The 13,005-nt window shown below is 46.9% G+C and overlaps 1 protein-coding gene across 28 annotated transcripts in view; it reads right to left on the reverse strand.

Moving 5' to 3' along the window:
• Window positions 1–390: 390 nt before the first annotated feature.
• The window catches only part of CAMKK2 (calcium/calmodulin dependent protein kinase kinase 2), a 55,497-nt gene continuing 42,882 nt past the window's right edge, over window positions 391–13,005 (reverse strand). For 4 of the 28 annotated variants that reach the window (XM_083590208.1, XM_083590209.1, XM_083590202.1 and 1 more), the window contains 5 exons: window positions 12,413–12,526; window positions 11,930–12,058; window positions 10,124–10,224; window positions 6,557–6,598; window positions 391–4,382 (listed from right to left, as the gene is read on the reverse strand). In XM_083590208.1, the coding sequence (XP_083446334.1) occupies window positions 4,304–4,382; window positions 6,557–6,598; window positions 10,124–10,224; window positions 11,930–12,058; window positions 12,413–12,526 (465 nt within the window). In that variant the 3' untranslated portion in view covers window positions 391–4,303. The remainder of the gene's footprint in view (window positions 4,383–6,556; window positions 6,599–10,123; window positions 10,225–11,929; window positions 12,059–12,412; window positions 12,527–13,005) is intronic. The other 24 variants (XR_014542400.1, XR_014542401.1, XR_014542405.1 and 21 more) reach the window with 11 other exon arrangements.

Below are 13,005 nucleotides of genomic sequence, written 5' to 3' on the forward strand. Positions count from 1 at the left end.
TTGGAGACTGTGTGTGGTGGGATCAAGCTGCAATCTTCTGTGTTTCAAAAACTCTTGTTTCAGAACTTGTTTATCTGCATTTAGGGAAAATGTCAGACCTCTGCAGAAAGGGGAGATACAAATGCTGCAATCTGCAAAATGTATTTATTTTAAAATACTTACATCCTGCCCTTACAATCCTGTGCTGGCTAGAAGTGGTGGGAGTCCAAATATCTGGAGGGCACCTGGCTGGGAAGGCGCTTGCATTATATCGTGACCCTGATGTAGGACAGGTGAGGGATAGTCAAGGCATCTTGTGGACCTTTTTGGGATGTCCTTAAGCTACAGGTACATGTATTCTCTCTGCCTCTCTTTTGCAAAACCAGCATAATGAAACCCCTAGAGGCTGGATTTATCATTCCCCCACATTTTTATTTCAGCTTGAATACTGAAAGTCCCCTGGAAAAGTGCTTGCCAATTCCTTGTTGGGTCTGTGTTGTTTTTTTAAAAGGTCATTTAAGTGATAAATACATAATGTTTAAAACGCTTGATAAAAGTAGAAGTGTAGTAGAAAGGACATAGGCAGGAACAAAAATTAAAAATAATAATACAAGCCTTGGTCATTCAACAATATAAAAAGCAGCAATATTACAGAGCTTGGACAAGGGGATGCCGCCAGGAGTTACAGTTCTGTAGCCATAGATGCAGCAGCCCTGTAATAAAATATGCTTTTCGAACCTAGCATTCCTGGTTACATGGGCATAAAAAGCATGAATTGCACCTGAAGACAATAATTTAGCATTGCTCACACACTTTTCTTCTCAACACCAGAATTTATGCTGCTGCTTTTTTAACAAAATGAATTGCTTTACAGCTTGAACCCATTCCAAGCTCTGGAGCACCTTTTTTTTATAAGGCTAAGACAGCTGTGGCCTCTGAGTGCTGTTGGACGCGCCCTGACTACACTGGCTGGGTCTGATGGAGTTCAGCAACATCTGGAGGTCCACAGGTTCCCACAGACCCCCAAAGATTAATGCCACTCATTTGTACTGTCCATTTTTATCATTAAAAGCCCAGCACATTAAAATGTCTGCTGTAGATTTTTCTGGAAGACGCTCAACCTCAGACTTTGGTTAGTCTCCACGGGAATTCTGCCAATAGCAAAGGGACCTTCCCCTATTCTGTGCCTCTGTGGAAGTAGCCAGTCCTGCCGAAAGGCTATTCCTGAGCGGTGAGCAGGCCTTAGCCGAGGTCTGTGGTTAGTGCTGCCAAGCCAACTGCGCATCTTGGCGCAGCAAGCACGGTGCGAGAGGCTGACTCCAACCCTCTCGGAGAATGCCTGAGCAAGTGCAAGGGCTGCACAAGACCGCAGCTTGTCTAGAACAAAGGCAGGCCAGAGAGCAGCGATGGAACAAATTAAATCACATGTGCAAGCTCCCAAGCACTGCCTGTGGGCACCAATGTGCTGTCAGTTCAGCCGATGGCACCTATGAGAAAGAGCCCATTAAAGATCCCTTCAGCACACAGGAGGTGGTTTGCTCTTCCTGCCCAATCCCTGTTTGTGCTGGCTTCTCTCCTCCTACGCTTGGAACATGCCCCCATTTCATCCAGCGCCATTTTCCCTCCCAGCTGTTCTGACCCATTTTGTGCTCTTGTCTCTTTTCCCGTTTCTTTAGACAGGGCAGCCATTTTATGTTACACCACATACCCACACAGCAACCATTTTGTGACTGTCTTGCTGGCCCATAAATCACTTGGCAGCCCCTGAGCCACACTTTTTGGCATCTCAAAGTTTAATGAGAAGACGTGGGATGCTAATACAGGCTGCCTGGTGGCTGTTTCTCTGGGCTTCCCATTATTTCCAAACCAGAGAATTACATGGTTCCTCCCAAACAACAACCCACAACTACTAAACAACCCCCCACTATCTGCCCTGGAAGACATTTTGTGCTCACAGGCTTCCCCAGATGGATTCATGAGTCTTTCTCACAAGTGTTTACATCGTTAGTTTTTCAGTCTTGTTTTAAATGCATTTGCTCTTTGTGTTTTTAACTAACTTTTGAGTAAATCGCCTCAGGACAGTTATTTAGAAGGTGATTAATAAATTGATGGTAATTAATTACACATTTCTCCTGGTTGTGCTGAGTGGGTGGGGGCTTCAAAACTGGAGAGGATGGGACGCATAAAGGAGCCCCCGCCGTACTCATGATAAACCACAATAACCCAGGAAGTCTGCCATTTAGTTCTACGCAAACAGCAGATTTCCCTCCTTTTTGAATCCAGTGCTTGTCATGAAGAGAAATTAAGCATTCAGGTACCTCCTTCTCTGGCAAATCGGTGTCCTCCAGATGTTTTGGACTACAACTTCAGCACCAGCACCAGCCTGCCAGAGGGCAGAAGTACAATGGAAAGCTTAAGCAGAACAGCAAATAATGTGGACACACAGACTGGAGGATGACCTAAGATGCTGCTGCCATGTAAACAGAGCTTTTACACTGGGAGCAGAGTAGAAGGAATGGTGAAAGTAAAGCCATCAGCCACTTAAGCCCACCCAATACAAATAGATTAATTGGGGCTACGAAGTGGTACCAGATTACAAAACAAACAGCAGAGAGAGAGGCCTGATGGTTGCTGCAGCAACAGTTTACTTCTTTCAACAGATCATGCATTTTGTGGCTCTGCCTCCAACTGGGAGATGTAGGCAGGCCCCATTTGGGTTTGAGGGAGGCTCTTGGAGGCAAGCTCCATGCTCAGCAACCATCCCAGGATTGGGTCAATTTTACAATGTGAGGGTTTGGAGTGAAAGAAAGACTGCAACGCTGAAAGCATCACTACTGGAAACTCTTTAGTCCACAGAAAGCTAGCATGTCAGGGGTATAGATTCTGATGCGTAGGGAATTTTTTGGTGCTGGTTGTTTTCTCTCCAAGAAAAACATGGTAGCATCCAAACATGCAATTCTGCTTTTAAAATTACAGATTTTACTGACATGGCAAAACTATTCTAGCAACTCGTATACTCCAGCAAAGGCAAGAATAGTGAGGGTGGGTGGAAATTACGCATGAGCTTAGCCTTTCATTCCCTGGTCCTTTTGTTTCCTCAGCTAGTGGCTATCGGAGGACAGGGATGCAGGATGCAGGTCCCGTTCTAAAGATGGGGACGGTGACACATTTTTCAGGTACAAAAAAAGCACAAAACAGCTACTTCTGCTTACAAGCTAATTGAAATATTCGTTAGCAGCAAAATCTATATATTTCAGTAAAATTCATTGGATTGTATTCAAAAACTGCAGAAGCTATCTGTTATTCTGTTAAAATGTATTAAACCATGTTACATAACAGGAAGTGTTGGATTATAATTGTTATTTTAAAATCCTGATTATTATTTTTTGTACATGCCCATATAGATAACAGAGATCAAGTAAAACTGCTAGCAGGAAATTCTTGCTATCACTTCATCAGCTGGATACAATATCGTTTTCACTCAGCAGCGCATGTTTCCAAATTTGTGCTTGAGCATGACTGTACTGAAGTTGAGCACTCTATGGGTTCTTCTGGCACATGCAGCCCCTCAGAAAGAAAAGGGCTCTGCCCGCCTTGTATGTCTGGAGCACTCGAAACCCCACAAACCACACCACTGCTATGGTCTTGAGGATGGTCAAATGAAATCAAGGCAAACCACTCTCAAATGTAGCTGTGAATAATCTCTGAATCACAAAAGCCCAAGCATCACCGAAAACCCTGATGTGGCATTTCTGTTTGGTTTCCATGCAGTAAAAAATATCAATACAAAAAAATGTATGTATAGTAAACACCAAAGCAAAAAAGAGAAAGATGTATGTTACTGGAAGGATGCAAACACAATCTCCGCTTGATCGAAAGCATCACACTTAGCTGCCCACTTTCAACACGCTTTTAAAATACGGACCATTTTCTTCATGAAATATTTGACTTGGGAGTTTCTCCCCACCCTAAATGAGGTTGATAGTTTGGTTGATTTTCGCAAAATATGTATGACGAGCTCTCATATCGCTCCATTCAGATGAAGCCCAGCAGCAGGCCGGTTTGAAGTCCTCGTATTTTGATATCAGACATGACCCTGTGATGGTCCTTATTTACGGCGGCTGGACGGATTCTGTTTTGTACAGCATGCTGCCACAAAAAGCTCTACATTCAGCATCTATATGGTTACCAGCCTCACAGAATGCTGGTTGGATCGCCCTGGGCTCCACAGCTTCTCCCTCCATGGACACATGCTTTGTAACGGAGTCGGGGGTGGGAAGTTGGGATGGGACCAGAGGGTGCGCTCCAACCAGAATGGCAGCTTTCAGGAAAGCAGTTCATTCTCGCCCACGTTTGGCAGGTCACTGATGCTCTTAAGGTTGTCTTCGCTGTTTTGCTTCCTGCTTTAAAAAAAATGAAGAACAAACGTGTTAAAAACCATACAACATTTTTTTTCTCTCCAAGGTCAAATGAGAAGGGAGAGAGAAAATAGGCTACACATCTTCCAATTGCACCTGACACTATTTCTATGGCTCCAGGACAGCTTTGATATATGCAAATGGAGGTTCAGGTGGGCAGTGATTGCACAGGTGCCTCTGGTAGGACAGGTGTGTGGTTTGTGGTGGTGGGGTGCTCCTGCATCCATATTTGTTGCTTGAGGCTCATGTAGCTTCAGTGGCTAAGAGTGCTTCCTACCAGTTATGGCTGGTACGCCAACTACAGTCACTCTTGAATGGGGATAGCCTGTCCCTGGTGAGTCATGCATTAGTAACCTCAAGACTCGATTGTTGCAATTGGCCCGGTCTGGAAGCTCCGGCTAGTGTAAAATGCTGCAGCCAGACTGTGGGCAGAGCTGGACCACCAGCATCAAACAACCCCAGTATTTAGGAACTCGCTACTGGGCCAAGTTCAAGGCTGTTGAATTAACTCACAAGGCCCTTGCCAACTGGGTGCTGCCAACTCCAAGGACCGCTTGATCCCTGCCTGAACACTGAGGTCTTCAAGGGAAGTCACTGGGCGTGGTCCCCGTGGTCCAGATGTTTGGCTTGAATTCACCAACAGCTGTGCATTCAGTGGGCTCCCTGCTGTGGAACTTCCCCTCAGCTGAGATCAGACAGGCCCCCTCGATGTTGAGTGTCTGGCACTTACTGAAGAGTGTCTTTTTTTGGTAAAGCTCAGCAGGCATTTAAAGTAAGCTTTTTCTGGTTTCATGGTTAGAGAACTACAGTGTTAAGCAGAATAAAAATTGGTGAAACGAAAAAGTAAGAATAAATAATCAGCCTTCAACAACCTGTTGCCCTCCAACTTCCAGTGTGGGCAATGGTCAGGGATGAGGGACAAGCCTCTACAGGGGCAGCAGGCCTTGGTAGGCAGTGCTATAGCAGACAGCCAGTTCAAGAAAATGGGAGGAATTCCATGAAGACTGTGGCCACTGTTCCTCAGCACAAACATTTCAGCTTGCCAGATTGAAGAGTCCCCCTTCTCCTGTACCTGCACACTGTTGTGGGGGTCCTCCCGTCCCCCCCTGAGCCAAGTTTGAGAGGCATGGGGCTGCATGCAGGAGGGGGGAGTCTCCTTGCATTAGCAGAAATCCTTGCATATGCACACACTTCCCCTAGTGGGGCTCATTAGTTGAATCCCGCCTGTAGCAATTTTTCTCTTATCTGACGAACAGGAATATAGAACCTATGAAGAGGCATTGTTTGCAACTGCAGCGAACAAAACCTGAGTGAGAATTTTGCACCAAATTGTCCATAGTTTGCAGTGCCTTGTTAATATGAACCAGCTAAAATTAAAAGCAACCCCAATAAATTCTACGGTTAATTTTTATATATGGTACACACTTATGCTTTCGTGTATTTTATTATACTTACAATGGCCATATAACTACAAGCAGCATAGATCAAATTGCATCCTTAAAGTGTCAGGACAAGTCATGAGTAGAAAAGAAAGCACTCTGTATGAACACTGAGAGTTAAAGAGAACGCGCACCCTCTCTGGGCTGGGTGTCTCACCACAGAGGAGAATGCACTCTGCACACACATTGAAGTCCTTTGCAGCCCGTATTTTGAAAATGCACCAAAGAAATCCAAGAGCTGGCACCGGTCAAGTTTTTGCTGGCAGCCACATGCATATATATATATTTCCCGACAACCAGGGGCATTGCTAGGTACATAAAGCGCTCAGAGCAGAGACCCACAATAAATGGATGGAGTGCCTCTGGGCAAATTGAGATGGAAGGCGATAGACGTTCACTGTGCTTTGCAAGGCATCCAGCTGCCCTGGAAGCAGACTAAATTAAAAATAATGCTTTGAAACACCCCTGCTGACAGCCCACCACCTCAGCATCCTGCTGTGTGCTACTGCTTAGTTGGGGAAGGGTCTTTGTCGAATCACGATCATGCTACACATTTCAGAAAGGGAACCCCAAAACAAGAACATTCCATGCGTCAGAAGTCGGCTTCATGCTCTCCCTTCCACTGACGACAACATGCAGCAGCTCAGAGACTTTGATTCCAGTTCATTGCATAACGGACAAACAGGTAGAAGGAGCTAGCAAGACAATTGTGATCTTTACCTTTGACTGATGAAATATTTCACAGTTCCTGATTTGTTTTTTCTGGAGTTGTGGGGTGGGGCGTGGGACAGCGGGTCAAGGAGAAGGACAGGAAGTGGATATGAGAACACACAACCATACATACAAAATAAAAAAAATCCTTCCAGTAGCACCTTAGAGACCAACTAAGTTTGTTATTGGTATGAGCTTTTGTGTGCATGCACACTTCTTCAGATACACACAAACACACACACACACACACAAAATCTGGCAATGTTCTCCACTGTCACACTCAGCACTGGCTGCGTAGAAGTACATATCTTTCCAGACACAGTTCAAAGAAACCAAACCATAAAATGGAGCAACGGAAGTAGAAGCACAACATTGCATAATCTGCATGTCTCCAAGACCTGCTGCTGTGGCCCAGGATTTGGTAGTTTGAGAAATCTCAGCTTTTGCCAAAGACAACAAGTCCGCTCACTCCTTTTGGTGCCCTGGCGTTGCGGGACAGAGGAGGCTTCACTGGGACGCCGACGTGGGAATTCAAACTGCGGTGCCCTTCCTGAACCCTCTCCGCCTATCAGGAACCGAATCCTGGCCTGCACCCTGCTTAGGCAAATGGGGCTGCAGGCTGGGACTTGGGCTGTGCCGGGGGGCGCCGCCAATGGAGCTGACGCTGGGCTTCCCTCGGATCCACCCCTTGCCCATTTAAGCATCCTACACCTGGGGCTCAGCCTGTTTGTTCCTGCGCCGGGTTTCCCTATCCCACCCACCCTCGGTTTAAGCTGATAGTCATTGACTTTGCTGTGGCTACGGTGGTCGCCATCCTTCAAGGGGCCGGGTGGGAATTTGCCCACTGGGCTAATTGGCACTGACCCGGTGGTTTTGCCTACCTCATAGCAATCGTCACAACTGGTTGGGCATTGGAGTAATCCTTGGTTTTGCATGGAGGGGAGGTTGTCATCTCTGCCTGCCCCTCCAGACTGGGGTATCCCTTTAAAGGGATCGGGGTGGGGGGAGTGGCCATGTCCGCATGCCCTGGGGGAGCAGGGCCAAAGGCACTCCCCTAGATGGTGGCCCCTGGGGGAGGGGTCACCCTCTTGGATGTAGGTCTTAGGAACCCCCACCTGGATTGACCATGCGTCACTTCCAGCGGCTGGGCCAGAAGTATTTAGATTTCCCCATGCCCAAGCCAAACCTCTTTCATCTGTATTCAATAAAGTTGTGGCTTGTTTTGATCCAAAACCCAAGTCTTATTTGCCTCTTATTTATATGGGTTGGGTATGGGAAGTCTGATGCCTGATCCTGCAAGAGTTTCTAGTTCACAAGGTGCAAAATAAAAGCTTAGAGATGTTCCTATGAATTCTCACTGCCTTCTTCTTAGCTACCCCTTTGAAAACTATGCAACCCTTAATTTATCCCGAATCCCTTGAGCTTCCTCTGACCAAAGAATCTGGATACTTTGGGTGTAAGCATGGACAGAGCGGCAGAACTCAAGGCAGCCCTTACAAAAGGGTTTTCCCATCAGCTATTCTGCACTATTTTAAATCATTTTTATCATTCATTATTCATTTCCCTAAGAGGGAAGGGAAATTGGGGGGAGGTGCTTGTGAGGCACAACAATCTTTTGGCATCATAGTAGCAATAAATTAAATAAATTTAAAAATAAATTATTTTAAAAATAAATTATTATTTTTTAAAATCCTAAGCAAACAAACAAATAAAGAAAGAAAGTCAAATTTGGGGGAGGACTTATGGGGAAGGCAAAACACTTGGGGGAGATGTATATGGCCTGTGGGCTGTAGGTTGGCCACTTCTGCTTCAGAGAGAATAAAGGTAAATGTAAAGGACCCCTGACAATTCAGTCCAGTTGCGAACACGTTTGTTTGCTCTGCAGACAGTTTTTCCAGGTCATGTGGCCAGCATGACTAAGCTGCTTCTGGCACAATGAAACACCGAAACCAGAGCAGTGAACGGAAACGCCATTTACCTTCCCGCCATAGCAGTACCTATTAAGATACTTGCACTTTTTGGCGTGCTTTTGAACTGCTAGGTTGGCAGGACCTGGGACCGAGCAATGAGAGCTCACCCCGTTGCGGGGATTCAAACCGCCAACCTTCCGATCGGCAAGCCATAGGCTCAGTGGTTTAGACCACAGCGCCACCTGCGTCTGTGAATAGGTAAAGGTAAAGGGACCCCTGACCATTAGGTCCAGTCGTGGCCGACTCTGGGGTTGCGGCGCTCATCTCGCTTTATTGGCCGAGGGAGCCGGCGTACAGCTTCCGGGTCGTGTGGCCAGCAGGACTAAGCCCCTTCTGGCGAACCAGAGCAGCGCACGGAAACGCCGCTTACCTTCCCGCCGGAGTGGTACCTATTTATCTACTTGCACTTTGATGTGCTTTCAAACTGCTAGGTTGGCAGGAGCAGGGACCGAGCAACGGGAGCTCACCCCGTTGCAGGGATTCGAACCGCCGACCTTTTGATTGGCAAGTCCTAGGCTCTGTGGTTTAACCCACAGCACCACCCGCGTCCTCTGCGTCTGTGAATAGAAAGCTACAAAAGTAGACAGCTCAGCCCCTGCACTTTTTGGAAAGTGCAGCCTCCACCATCACTCTGTGACCAGCAGCCAGCCCCCACAATTCCCTTTTCTACAGAAGTTCTTAAAAATAAAGCAAGCCCATCTTCTTTTACGTTGCTTTTCTCCACCTCTTAAAACAACAACAACAACCCTACCCCTGCCTTTCCCAAAGCTGGTGGTGCTGCAGGAGAGACCCACCTTCCAGTGGTGGGTTCAAGCCACCAGTGTGTTAAACACCAAAGTCTCCCAGTGGTCCATTTAAAGCTCAATAAGCACTTGCCCTCTCGCCTTTTCCTTCACAGATGCTCTTGTTATGTTTCTTTACCTGAATCTGAGATGTAGCTGGTGGACATGAGGACAGGGCCTTCAATGCATGGGCACCACACTTATGGAAAACCTTGCCTTAAAAAATTTGGATAGCCCCCTGCCCATGCTTTCAGACACCAAGTAAAAACTTTTCAATTCAGACACACTTTTCTACAATGGGTGGCATATACAAAAATAAATATATTAATAAAAATTATGTTCTGGTGAACAGCTGTAGTTCACACAGGCTCCTGGACAGGCATGTCACAAGACTCAGCCATGTTTCTACATGAGGTAAGCACCTCAGATCATAACCTCCCATGTTATGGCTGCACACTGAAGGGGAAGACAGTCAACACCATCTTTTATTGACAAGGCTGGCTCAAAATAGTTTGCCGCCTGAGGTGGGGGAGCAAGAAGGCATCATCCAAAAGTCAAAGTGCAAAGTTTCCAAGGGAAGCAAGGTTATTCTTCCATACTCCCTACAGTACAACACAATTAATATTCCATTAAATAAATAAACTGCTGTCTTCTGCTCACACACACACACCTCAAGTTTGTTTAATGGCAAGGCTGGGCCTGTATGTTAGGTATTGTTGAGCACCCCTAACTTCCAGGGAAATCCCCCATGAAAATTCTCCACAGCACATTTGGAAAACTCTTGCCCTTCTCCACAGCTCAAGGCTCCTGCGTCAGAGACTTACGTCAACAGATTCCCTGGTGCAGAAAGGGATCGCTCTTCTCTTCTACTCCCCTCAAACGGGTTCCCAAAAGATCTTTTCCTGATCATTGATTTTACCAGGATCTGAAAGAGAAGATTATGATTGTTTTACTATTACCGGTATTTCTGTATTTATATGGTGCTGCCTTCATCAACGTGGCACCCTCCATTTGAACTACAATCCCAAGACATCTGAGGGGGGCCGGGGCTTGACTGCATCCAGTAAGCTAGCACCTCAGGGAAAGGCCTACATGAAATTTCTTTCTGATGTGTTAGCTTAATGCAAGGAGAGAGGCTTTTTAAAACTAGCTCATTCCAGGCAAAGGCTACAGATAGCTTTTCCAGTGTTATACAGTCATACCTTACGTTATGTTTGCTTCATGTTATGTTTTTTCAGGTTGCGTCCCACGGCCAACCGGAAGGACCGGAAAGGGTTACTTCCAGGTTTCGCTGCCCGTGCATGCGCAGTAGCGCTAAATCGCACTTCACACATGCGCACAAGCGCCAATCATGCTGCGCACCTGCGCAGATACGGTGCTTTAGTTTGCGGGCTTTTCATGTTGCGAACAGGCCTCCGGAACGGATCCCGTTCGCAATAAGAGGTACCACTGTACTAGCAAGCTACATGCAGGAGGAGGAGGACGACTCAGAAACATGGACCCCCCTCCCCACAATCTGAAGTGATACTGTCCAGTATTCCTCCTCATTCTGCATCAGTCGAGGAGACCCTTTGGCCTACAGGCCAAACTTGACCCACCAGGCCTTTTGGGGAAGCCACCCCCACTCGACCTATGCCAGATACTCCACATGAAGTCAGGTGGGGGCTTGGTAAAAACCAGGTGTTAAAAAACCATTGGGAGCTTAAAGAGGGCTCCCTATTTCTCCTTTGCTGGAACAAGGTGCGCCCCCAACTTCCTTGCTCAAGGAGGGGGACGGAGCTTCCATTCAGTGCAAATTGCTTCTCCCACCTAGTGCATACGGGTCAGAGGTTGAAAGGATCAGCATTGGGGAGGGGGTCTGCACAAGCCTTCCTGCCACCACCAGCAGGGAGGAAAACAAAGAGGGGAAAGTCCCCAAAGAAATTCTCTCTGTTCCTCACTCCCTGCAGCTGTGCTCACCCCCTTCCCACAGCAACAGCATATTTGGGAGTGGGGGTCAGGGGGGAATAAAGGGGAAAAGAAGCTTCTGCTTTGGGAAGCGTGAGAAAGAAGGGTCAATGTGACCCTCAGCCCTCAAAAGGTTAGCCATCCTTGGGTTATAACTTACGGCAGGGTATGAAGAACCTTGTGGCCCTCCCCATTTTGCTGAACTTCAACTCCCATCATCCCTAGCCCCTGGCCATGCTTGCTTGGGCTGGTGGAAGTTGTAGTTTGGCAAATCAGGAGGGCCAAAAGTTCTCCACACCTGGTGCACTGTGACCTGCAAATTCAGCCAATAAGGCTCGCTGGCACTTGGAGCAGATTTCAAAAATACCGTATTTTTCACTCTATAAGACGCACCAGACCATAAGACGCACCTAGTTTTCGGACGAGGAAAACAAGAACAAAAATATTCTGAATCCCAGAAGCCAGAACAGCTGTGCAGTGAAAGCAGCAATCCCTCTTGCTGTTCTGGCTTCTGGGATAGCTGTGCAGTCTGCATTTGCTCCATAAGACGCACACACATTTCCCCTTACTTTTTAGGAGGGAAAAAGTAAGTCTTACAGAGCAAAAAATTCAGTAGGTTGGTTAGACGTGCCCTTTTGAATCAAGAATATCCAACACACAAGCAGCACTTGGGTCTCACTCACCACAGTGGCCAAGCTTGGGATGTGCTTAACCGAATTCTCAACCTCTTCCTCGGTCACTTCTATGAGCGTGCAGTTCTCGTCCTCTGTCGGCAATGGTTCCACGCCGTTCTTGGTGACCCAGGGGTGCACCTTGTTTGAGAGAAGGGGGAGAAACACCACACATTGCCTTGATTTCACAGCTGGAGAGGGGGGAAGCCCTACGATTTGGTGACCTAGAGACTCTTCTTGTAAAAATATAAAAAGCTGGGCAGAAGCCAATAATTATTTCATTTGGGGGGGAAGAGGGAACAATTTAAGAGAAACACACTTCCCCTGGACCTGGAAGGACAAAGGAGTCAGCACTATGAAACTTTATTTTAAAATACGATTATGAAAATGGAGGAAGCATCCTTTGCACTTGTGGTGGGGGTGGGGGTGGGGAATCCCTCGGAAATCCAGCTACCACAAAACAATTCCCAGCTAAGACTGTAGTTTGATACACACCATGGTAGCTTCTAGATTGAATTTCTTGTAATAGGCTGTCAGGGCCTCTGAAGCGCATTTGGCAACTGGAACTGGTCCATAGCATAGCGGAAGGGTTGTCAACGGGAACAGGCTCTGGGGAACACATACAATGCCCTCATACCAATCAGTGGTGTGGACACACTTGGCACACAGTGTACATTTGGGGTGTCAAAAGGAGAAGGTGTAGAAAAGGGAAGCTCAAAACCATCCAGGGGCTGGTTAGAATGGGGCTGTCTGGTTGAGAGGGGGTAAAGAGAGTAAGAGTAAGTATAACAGAATTCAGCCCAAGAATACTAGAATCAGGGGTGAGCCAAGGAAGGCAAAGGGCGGGAAATTCAGGACTGTCAAAATAAGAACTTCTTCACACACTCACAGCAAGGCTCACAAGGCCACCATCATGGTGAAGGCAAACAGGTCTGGGGCTAATGAGACCTGGATGAGTACCAGATGAACATCACCGTGGGTATCGTGACAGAAGGAAGGAACATTAAATAAATGCAAGAAGATGGATGGATGGATGGATGGATGGATGGATGGATGGATGGATGGACAGACAGACAGACGATACCACA

Source organism: Podarcis filfolensis (assembly GCF_964270895.1).
Source record: "Podarcis filfolensis genome assembly, chromosome: 16".
Taxonomy (NCBI): Eukaryota; Metazoa; Chordata; class Lepidosauria; order Squamata; family Lacertidae; genus Podarcis; species Podarcis filfolensis.